The 11,556-nt window shown below is 33.4% G+C and overlaps 2 protein-coding genes across 2 annotated transcripts; one reads left to right on the top strand and one right to left on the bottom strand.

Annotated features, from left to right (window-relative positions):
• Nucleotides 1–244: 244 nt before the first annotated feature.
• Nucleotides 245–4,101, bottom strand: LOC139843214 (GTP cyclohydrolase 1-like). The gene is made up of 2 exons (XM_071833279.1): nt 3,725–4,101; nt 245–1,564 (listed from the first exon to the last, which is right to left on the bottom strand). Exons 1-2 carry the CDS (start codon nt 3,927–3,929, stop codon nt 411–413), a joined length of 1,359 nt encoding a protein of 452 aa, XP_071689380.1. The 5' UTR covers nt 3,930–4,101; the 3' UTR covers nt 245–410.
• A 2,407-nt stretch (nt 4,102–6,508) lies between these two features.
• Nucleotides 6,509–11,341, top strand: LOC139904388 (uncharacterized). Its single transcript, XM_071886327.1, has 6 exons — nt 6,509–6,734; nt 7,551–7,750; nt 9,021–9,161; nt 9,310–9,390; nt 11,080–11,207; nt 11,291–11,341. The coding sequence occupies exons 1-6, from the start codon at nt 6,509–6,511 to the stop codon at nt 11,331–11,333; spliced, it is 819 nt and encodes a 272-aa protein (XP_071742428.1). The 3' UTR covers nt 11,334–11,341.
• Nucleotides 11,342–11,556: the final 215 nt, after the last annotated feature.

Consider the following 11,556-nt stretch of genomic DNA (forward strand, 5'->3'; position numbering starts at 1 on the left):
CCAGGATTTTAAACAATCGAAAAGATTCTCAATTTACTCGAAACTTAGTCCGGAATACTAATCCAAATTCATGTACGAACATAGTTTCAAACCAAAACTGCAGTGTGTTGCAAGAAAGAAAAACATGATACTGAGACTTACAGTGGGACAAATGATCGATTCGATCTCCAAACCCCGTAGTTGCAGTAATTTATGACTTTGAGCTTACACAAGTGGAAATAAGATGAAAAACATAATCCAAATAAGTACCAACTTTTTATAGCTCATCTTTAGCTTTTAGGTTACAACATCCATGAATGCAAAATTGTACGAGTAACATATTGCAGTTGCACAAACACTTATCCTAGAAATTCAAAAACATTGTGTAACATAAGGATACAAATATAAATCATCATCTTATCAGTTACTTGCTACAAGGAATAAGTTGGAATCATCTGCAAAAACTGTGATCTTGCAATTGGGTCGTTTGAAAACCGACCCAAAACAGCAATAGTAGCAGTATTACTACCAAACTTTTCAATCCCTCTTGAAATCATACACGTGTGATTCGCTTCTACAACAACTATTATATCTCCACCAAACAATCGTGAAACCGTCTCTGCAATCTGCCTCGTGAGTCGTTCTTGTACTTGAAGTTTAAAACCATGAAAATGCACAATCGATTGTAATGACGATTTCCCAATCGGGTTCACTTCTTCATTAGATATATAACCAATATGAACTAACCCGTAAAACGGTAGTAAATGGTGTTCACAAAGTGACCATAAATCAAGATTTACCTCTGATCTAATGTGTTCTTTATAATTCAAATGCCCAACGATTTTTAACGGTAAGGTTGTAACGCCGTTAAGTTTCATCTCCAAGTTTGTATTCTTAAAGTTCATGAGCCATTTTACGAACCGATTCGGAGTACCCACAAGTTCGTTTCTACACGGGTCTTGACCCAATGACCGTATAATCGATACCACGGCACTATTCATGGTAGACGTGACGGGTCCCGCTTTCGAGGTGGCCCGTGACGGGCACCAAGAATCGTTAAACGAATGTCTACAACGGATAGCATTTGAAGTTATCTCTCTACATCTTAAAAGACCGAAAAAGTCAAGCCAAGGGGCAGAATCGTCTTTTTCAAAAGTTCCCGATCCCGATCTGACTAAAACTTTGACCCATCTCTCGTGATTTGACTCGAGTAACACAGACTCGAAACTAGGGAAGTGAATGTGTGAGCATTGGAGAATAACGGCAACACCGGTTGGGTTGATTCCGTTTTGTAAAGCGGAACAAATATCATCTGCTAACCGTTGTGGATCTTGAAGGCGTTTTGCAAAGATATCGGCTACACGCGAGAGTTTGCTTAGGCCGACAACGCGTTGACCAGACGGGATATAACCGACGTGGCATTTGACCTGGAAAGGGAGCAAACAAGACTCGCAGTATGAGAAAAGATCGAGATCTCGAACGAGAACGAGCCCACCGGCACCTCCAGCATGTCCGTTACCTTTTTCTACTCCTATTTCGGGGAACAACGCGCCTTGAACTATGTCTTTCACGTTTTGGTTGTAGCCTGAAAAAAACATTAAAAGAAACATTTTTCACTCATCCGGACCATTTGAGGGTTTGAGTAAAATGGGCTGAAATTGCTATATCATTGTAGAACACAAACAAAACAACAATACATCACATAGAGAATTTGCAATATTCACGAAAAAGGATTTTGTATGTGGAGGAAAAAAATGCATAACAAAAGATGGTGTTTTAGTACCACGATGACCAAACTAACTCAAATATGTACAACGGGTAAATGAATAAGGATTTTTTTATTCAAGCTACCCAATGCGGCCTATCTGGGTTAAAGATGGCTAAAAATACGAAAGCAAATTGACGTCTTTAAACCTTCCTCATTCATTACTCCAAGGCAAAGCCTTCGAAAACTAAATAGGAAATACCATATTAGGTAAAACTCGTAGTATATGTTCTCCAGATGATCCAATAAACTAAAAACAAAAGGTTACTTTAGTCGCAATAACATTCGACATGATAAAATAAACAATACACAATTCCAGGCATTTACATGCCAAATTTTTGTTACACCTTCGACTTTAACATAAACTATCCAGAAAAAGTATCAAACACGATTAACATATTAAATGGATTACAAATATGATAAGATAATTCCATTCATTCGTTTCATTGTGCTGTTTTTAAAATAACAGCAAAGCTTCCTTTACAAAGGTTAAAAGTAATTTTGTTGCTAATCTAAGTATGTTGTATTTAGGACCCGAATTACTAAGCAACACCAACAGATTATGACAACAAATTCTGCTAGATTTTGAAAAACTCGCGACTAGGGGAGAACTCGGCCAGAGGTTTTTGAGGAGTTCTCGGCGACTCGGGGAGAACTCGGATGTTGACTAACGCTGACTTTTAAATATATAATATAAACTTCTAAAAGTATATGTAATAAATTTAACTTTTCTACTTAATTTTAATAAGTTTTACATAACTTTTTATCTAATAAATTTATGAACCAATTCTCTTTTTATTCATCTTAATTACATTTACCTTTACATGACCAGTCCAAATTTACCCAATGGGCTAGAAAAACGCGGCCCATCATCATATAGGTGCTTGCTTATGTTACGGAATAAAACCCTAGCTATGTATGTAGCTTAAAGTTAACTAAAAGTATCAGTCTTATCTTTTAATCCTCACCAGAATCCTACCATCTACAGTCTCTCTCTCTCTCTCTCTCACCATCATATGGTACCACATCTCTCTTTCTCATCTTTTCATCCAACATCTAAAGACACCAACCACATAAATGAACGGTGTTGACCGGCGTTGACCGATAAATGAACGAGTTTGCCACCGAGTTCTCGTTGAGACCATATTGACGAGTTATCGCCGATAAATCGGCCGACATTTGCAACCTTGATCCAAACAGATCCCACTATATATACATCCATATACTAAAGTTCATATCGATTTAAAAGGCCAACAACTGCGCCCACATTGTTGAGTCTCAATTAAATAGACCAATGATAATGATGTACATTATGCACTTCAAACAAAACTTGTAAGGGGAAGTCTCCATAGGCTATAAATACCTCCCCACCCAAACAATTCAACACTCTTAGCTATTTGTTTAGTTCATGTTCAAGCAAGTTATGGAAATTAATCTCTAGGTCAATTGTAATAAACTTTAACATTTCAACACAACATGTACATTTCTTATCTCAATCTTTTTTTTAAGGCACGACAAGCTCACGGACCCTACATAATTTTACACAAATAAAGTCCTAAACAAGACTCGAACCCATGACCTCAAGGTCAGAGGGCTCCTCGATACCACTAGGCCAAAGGCCATTTGATTCTTAATCTCATTCTCTACAATCGCAAGCTCATTATTATCATTATGCATTAGAGGTCCTACAAGCATATAAACAGAACTCAATAACTACCCATATTTGTAAATAGTAACCCCAAAATTGTGCTTCGGTACTTGTAGACAAGGCGGATCCAGTACAGAGCAACTGGGTCGGCCGCCCTAGATCACTGAACTTTCATTAGTGTTTGACTGTCTTACGCCATTATATCGTTTTTACAATTTTGTAATGTCTTGTCCTTGTGTAGAAAACACTTACTAACCTATAAATAATTAAGTACGTAATCTCAAACAGCCTAAATATAGTGAAGAGTTGTATAAAAAAGGGTACTAACTAACCTCTGGTTCCTTCAATAAGGGCTTTGGCAACACGAAGAGGAGTTTTTATTAGACCTTCTCTATTAATATCTTCACCCAAACCCTGCAACAAAACCTTTACAGCATCTTCAATACCCACTGTTTCTGCTTCTTTCTCAAACCCATTACCAAGTTTCACTCCATTTTCTAAACCCACTTTATAATGACCTTCATCTAAAGCTCCCATTGAAAAAAGAAACAAATTTGGATTTAAACTAATTTCCGAATCTAATCAATATCCTTTTCTTGTTTTCAATAAAGATTGAATCTTTGATTAAAAAGATAGAATTTTTGATAACAAAGATTAAATCTTTGATTAAAAAGATTAAAAAATCACCAACCCCAAATCCAGAAGTACTCAATTAGTCAATTAAATTATTAAAGGGAAGAAAGGTGGCCACTGGTTAGAGATATGGGAGATGGGGTTGTGACACAAAATAAGATATGTTTGTGTGAATTATATAGAGATGAAGAATATGTGATTTATTGGTAGATTTAAAATGAATTAAACTAATAATATAAAAATCAAGATATAAGGAGTATTAAGAGATCCAATCCCAACCTTGGATCTTTTTTGGTTGTTGAGGAATAAGGGTCATCGGCGGTTGTATAGATACATAATTGTTGTATGTATACATAGGGTTGGGAAAGTTGGGTTGGCTATGGTGGAAGTAGAAATTCAAAAGGATGGATGGTCAATGTTGTCTCTTGGAACTATAGGACTCACCAACCGCCTGATGGGATACGGGTCGGGTCAGGACGGGTCGAATGAAATAATGACATGTTGATCACGATGTTGGTGATAATGCCACCAACCCACCATGAAAATGAAAATGAAAATGGACTTCGGAAATTTGGAATAGAGTTTTATCCCATAGAGGATCTCAGTTCTCACCCAAACAGATTTTCATGTTTTTTTAATTAACCAGTGAAATCATCCGTGAAACTATAGGTTTATTAAGTAATTAAAGTTTAAACATATTATTATCGAGAATAGTCGTCGGCATGTCGTGCCACTAGTCGTCGGTAAGGTAACGAAGTCGTCAGCATAAAAAGTCTAACATGATTAGTAAAAGTGGGACCCAGATTTCGTCGGAAACAGTCAACTTGTCGACGAGGTTTCACAGACAACGCCTTGCCGACGACAAGTCGTCGGCAAGCACCTTTGGCAAGGACATGTCATCGATAGGGATGACAATGGATCGGATATGGATCGGGTGATGCCGTATCCATATCCATATCCATTTAGTTTTTTTCATCCATATCCATATCCGTTTAATTTCAGTTCATCCATCCATATCCATATCCACCGGATTAAGCGGGTTAATGGATATCCGTTGGATGTTAAAAAAAAGTTTATAATATTTCCTATATGCGATGAAAACAAATACGTATTATAGTAAAAATAAATATAACATGATATAATTAATATTTATAGACAAGAATGTATAATATTTGTCGAAGATATAACACAATTTGTTGAATTTACTATTAAAAGTAGATTATGAAAAATTAAATATGTAATTTGTATATTTATTTTATTACATATACATGTTTTATTGTAATATATCATAGTTATTTCATTATAAAGTTGAAAGTAAAATGTAAATCTAATGCTAAATGCATTTTTAATAGCAAATATGTAAGCATAAATCTATATTTATGCATTTGTATATGTATTTCGGGTTTTAATGGACATATCCATGGATGAAACTTTTCATCCATATCCATATCCAATTAGGTTTATCCATATCCATTTAAATTCATCCATATCCATCACGAAGCGGGTGGATCGGATGGATATCCATTGGATCGGGTGGCCATTGCCATCCCTAGTCATCGACAAGCACCTTTGGTAAGGACATGTCATCGACAAATGTCGTCGGGAAAATGTCTTTTTCTTGTAATGGCAGTTTTCAGCTGTTTTTTTATAGAAAAATGACACTGACTTTTTCGGAACATGTCGTTCGGAAAGGATGACCCTGATAGGCTGACGAAGATACTTATTGATGAAAATACACATCAACATTCCGGAAGACATGTCGTTCGGAAAGGGTGAAAATATAAAATTATTTAATTTATGTATTATTATTAATAAATTAATATTTATTATTTTCGGATGACATGTGAATTTGAAAAGGTGGTCAGCTCTTTATCAGGAAAGTCAGCGTGGGTTCCACCATCATTTGGAGAAGCTACAAGGTTTCGTCCGAGAAACATTCGTGAACGAGTTTTGTCAGACAACCTATCTGGATGACATGTCGTTCGAAAAAATCGATATGGATGAAATGTTGTCTGAGTTAGGTGTCCGCAAAGTGTCACTTTCGTGTAGTGATAACACACTGATGCTTAACAACAAACTCTAAGATGATGGTAATAATGTATAAGCAACATTGATTTTATAATTATTGTCCAATTTATCAACTTGGCGTTAACAATCTAGTATGGCAGTTTTGTGGTCCATTTTTAATTTAAATTGACCTCTCAAAATTGTGCTTAAACCGTTGAGTTTATACTAAATATAGATAGAAACCACAAACTTTAAACAAATCACACATTTCATTGTTAGGTTCTAGATAAACCAACTATTTATACACCAAAAGAACCAACCATAATCTTTATCGTCTTTGTTCCTTCTCGACCAGTTTTGTCATCCTAAGGCCGCCCTCCTCCGACATCTACAAAGAAGGAAGAACCTTCTAAGGAGGCGGAGGGGGTACGTGATCTTCGACAATCGAGTTGAATTATTATTAATTAATATTATACATGGGGATGAAAAAGGGGTCGGCTGCAAACACATTGTTTGCATGGGTTCAAAGGCAATCGATGAAGGTGAAGATCTTATTAGCTTTAACGGCGATGGTTTTTTCCTTAGCCGCTATTAAAAGTTGCGTCACAAATTACAATAATCTCTTTGTTGCAAGGGAATCTATTCATGCCGTTGGAATAGCTGTTCTAATATACAAGCTCGCGACCCTAAAAACATGTTCAGGTAATTAATGCCATCATCGATCAGGGACAGAGGGACATCTAGATGTAACATAACCAATTAAGATGCATCAAACGAAAACATATGATTTAAGTTATGCGTAGTTGTGAGGTCTAAAATCAACTTAACATATGATCAGTAGCGGATCCAGGAATCTGTAATACCGGAGTCAAGATAAAATAGCTATGGACAAAATAAAATAATCTCAAATTTTAGACTAAAAATTTGCTGGTCCCTAAGGGTACATATCATCCTCTGTCTAAAGCTAGTTCCGCCCCTGCATATGATTATGGTTGTCATAGAAGAAATGAGATTACCTATTTATTCTAAAACTCAAAAATGAGTTATTGTTCCTTTTGTGTGCATTTTGTTTTCACATTTTTCCTTTTGGTATTGACCAAGCATATGCATACAAAATGTTTAAAACTACAAAATACTCTTGCTTTGTTTGATATTGTTAAATATAATTAGAGATATAAGATTGTTAAACTATGTTTCAATACGTTGATTGGCTTAGGTTTATAATGTCAATCACCTTTCTTACCTGGATGATAGCTTAGTACTTTGAGTCATGACATTCTTATACCAAATTTAAGTTCAAACTTCAATATCAACCACCATTTTTAACTTTTTTTCGGTCACCCTAAAATATAAAATATGATGCTTGTGAAATTTGAATTCGAGTCTCTTGTGACAATTTTTGCATCTAGTATACTTGCTAGTGATCCTAATATCATCATATCTTTTGACTTTTATTAGTATATGTTCATATATTACAAATGGAATCTATGTTCTTGATATGATTTTTTTATGACATAGGTCTTTCGTTGCAAACACAAGAGCTGACGGCTCTAGTTCTAGCTGCAAGAATATCGTGTTGTGTTGACATTGGATTTGACATTCACACTTTTCTTGACATTGCTGCGTTCGTATCTACTGCTTGGGTTATTTACATGATGCGATATAAGCTATATGTGACATATAACGAGCATCTTGACAAAACGCCCAAATCTTATTTGGTAAACACAACTTCTCTTTAATTGATATGCTCAATACCTTAGATTTTCTAGAAGAAAATATAATCAAAAACATACCATGTGAAATCTCTAGTTCAAGGGGGGGAAAAAGACGCCATTACATAAATGGTCAGAAAGATGGCAATAAATAATTACAATTAAGCAATTTTAGTTTATAAAACATTAAGAACCATCAACGTAGTTATGAAATTTAGTGTGTTCCAGAGTTTTACATTAGAAGAAAAAAAACGAAAAGAAATGATTAACTAAAGGAAAGAAAAGAAGGTTCATGACTTGTATAAAAAAGTATATTAGGTCAAAAATATCTTTTGTGACGTGAGTTATTAAGAACTAGTAATACTAAATTGATCACTAAATTTAGTGATCACCAAAATAGGTTGATTATTTTTCATCATTGATTTAGTTATCTTAAAAATAATTATATTACCTCGTTCACAACCAACGGCTAACCGAAAAATGAAATTTTTTTTTTTTTTTGAATAACTGTAAGTATAAAAAATAAGTTTTTAGTAATACTGGACATGATAAAGTAATTGATAATATTACTTTGCTTTTCAAAAAAAAAAAAAAAAAATACTCTCTCCGTCCCAGATTAATTATCTCCCGACAAAAAATACATAGTTTAAGAAATGTCATTATCACACTGTACGTTCTCTGTACTTTTTACTAACTTTACAGTTTTACCATCAATCAATTAATTAGAAAGCTCCCTAACTTTTGTAATTTAATTAATTCATTATGGACAATATTGTAAACTTCGTTAAATTTACTTTAATATTTTTGCAAGTGGACAATTAAATTGGGGAAAAACTGAAAAGGAATATTGAATAATTAATTGGGACGGAGGAGGTAATAAATAAATAAATTGATGATATTACTTCAAAAATAAACAGACATCTTTCCAAACAAAAATTAACACGTCAATGAACAGTCTATCTTCACTATGTTCCAACTCCTAAAAGTGTCTTATATGTTTTAAAAAGGCATTTTTATAATAAACTCGCCCAGGACATAAAGAAAAACCTAGAGCCGACCCTGATTACGAACCACATAAAGTCCTGTTCGCTTAAGTTTTACTATTATAAACACATTTGTTGTATATATCATCTCTCATTAGTTTGTTTTACAGTATATAATACTAATACTAATACTAATACTAATACTAATACTAATACTAATACTAATACTAATATTGTATCATATATAATTCTAACTCACATTTTCATACCATTTTCTGGTGATTTTGGTATAGCTCATTCCTTGTGTGATTATGGCTGCATTTATTCACCCAGATAGTTCTATTCCCCTTTCTACCAAAATAAGGTGGGCATTTGCTGTCTACTTAGAGGCTATTTTAGTACTTCCTCAACTTTGGATGATGCAGAAAACTCAGGTTTGTGAAACGGTATCATTATATCATAACATATATCATATATCATATATCATATATCATATATCATATATCATATATATAGATTAAATTAAATATCAAATTCATTTCAATTTACAACTAATGCAACTAATTTGGGTCACATGTTTAGATGATTGAAACATACACTGCTCTTTATGTGTTTGCACTTGGAGTCACGAGATTTTTTGGGGCCGCCTATTGGATTATTCGGGTTAGTTCACTTACTTAAAGCATTTTTTTTATTTACAAATTTATCTATTTTTTACAATAATTTCTTCACACGCGTCCCATACTAAAATGAGTTATGTTATTGTTTTTTTCCCTTATCTAAACTATATATATAATAACAAGATAACTATAAGTGTGATTAATTTAATCTCCTCAATTTTAAGAGCGATATTGACATCTATCTATATTTTATAATAAGAGTAATACAAGTTTACATACAATTAAATTACAATATATGAAAACTCTAACAAACTAATCTATATCATATATTTGCTAACACCCCTTCAAGCACAATGGTGATGGACCAACATGTAGCCTGGTACGAAATTCTTCAAGTGTGGACGAGGAAGAATCATAGTGAAGATGTCTGCAAGTTGTTGGTTGTAAGAACGAACTTGGTAACAAGACGTGCCGAAGCAATGAGTTCCCTAATGAAGTGATAGTCGCTGTCGATGTGCTTGGAGCACTTCCTTAGAAATATTAGAAAAAGATTGAACGTAATCATTCGATGATTGAACGATTAAACTTTGAGCCACAACATTTTTTTTTTTTTTGGAACAACAAACACACATCGTTTGAACCTCACATTAACCAGTAATACATTACATCTAATAATTAAAAACAAAATAAAAATACAATAAGTTTGTGTCTTCTACCATCTTTTGCAAGAAGTTTTCTTCCACAGGGCACTAAGATGGATCCGTGCTATCGGTGTTATCTCAAAACACCAAATACACTCCCAAAGAGACAAAAACAATATCGATAAGAGTGGTCAAATACATAATTGTAGACTCTTTAAATTTTATATTCAGGTGATACGTGCTTTACCAGATATAAAAACTACACATTGTTGCATCTTATTGGCACTTATAAGTGAAAACGAGCGAACAAATATCCTGCGCATTGTTGCGGGTAATGATTTCTCTTTATACTTTAAACATTCTTTAAGTAGTATATATGACCGCACATTGAGGTTGGAAATTGTTTGCAATAATATATTGTTCCGCCATATATATTAAATATTAAACACTGTTTTTGGTAGTTATAGTTACAATACGCGAATCGAGAATTTATATAAGTTTTATCAAATGAAAGTTAACAATTACAAATAAACACTATATATAAATAAAATATAAAATATAAAAAAAGAATAGAATGAACCTGATTGCGTTTAGGGAAAAAACATGTTTAACGCGACCTGTAGTGTACGTAGCAATTAAAGTTAAAATATAGGATTAAAGTATGATTTATGTTTTGTAGCAGGAACCAATAAATCTTTAAACACAATATATGCTTTCTTTTATTGAATAAATTAGTTAAGGGTAATAACCTTAGATATTGAAAAAGGAATACGTGGAAGTAAAATGTCAAAAAAAGAATATGAGTTTTAGTTGAAATTAGTGTTCATTATACTATCACAATTAAAATATGATTTATGTTTTGTAGCAGGAAACAATGATTTTTTAAAATAATATATGTGTTCTTGTATTAAACAAATTAACAACCTTAGATATTGGAAAAGGAATACGTGGAAGCTAAATGTTCAAAAAAGATGTGTTTTAATTGAAATTATTGTTCGTCATACTATCACATGTGGTACAAGGATAAATGTTAGAATGTTGTTAAAGAATGTTTAAGTAGTTATGTCTTCTAATTGTTTGTTGTTCTGCAGGTGTATGAATCTAGTGAAGCGTATTTGTTCTTACTGGGACGTGGTTACTTTTGGGTCCCGATGGTGATAGTATCAGAGACGGTTCAAACGTTTATTTTGGCAGACTTTTGTTATTATTATGTTAAAAGGTAATTAAGTTTTCATATTCTTCCTCGACCTATTTCAAATTACACTACTCTTCTTATCATGTGATCTTGTTGTCATTTTGTAGTGTCGTAAGCGGAAATCTTCTCGTGAGAGTGCCACGGGTCTGACACGTCATTTTGTATTTATAATTTGCTATGAAGATCATATCATGAGATTGAAATTCATTAGCTAGATGTAAAGTTTTTTGCCCTGTAAATTAAGCACATAATTTTGGTACTAGTCAAATTAAAATGCCCGATCAATTTCTATGATTATATAATAAAATTGATTACTGGGGAAAGACGTAAAAGATGACAAACGCAAATGTAAACAAAAACTATAAATCAAAAT

This window comes from Rutidosis leptorrhynchoides, chromosome 4 (assembly GCF_046630445.1).
Source record: "Rutidosis leptorrhynchoides isolate AG116_Rl617_1_P2 chromosome 4, CSIRO_AGI_Rlap_v1, whole genome shotgun sequence".
NCBI lineage: Eukaryota > Viridiplantae > Streptophyta > Magnoliopsida > Asterales > Asteraceae > Rutidosis > Rutidosis leptorrhynchoides.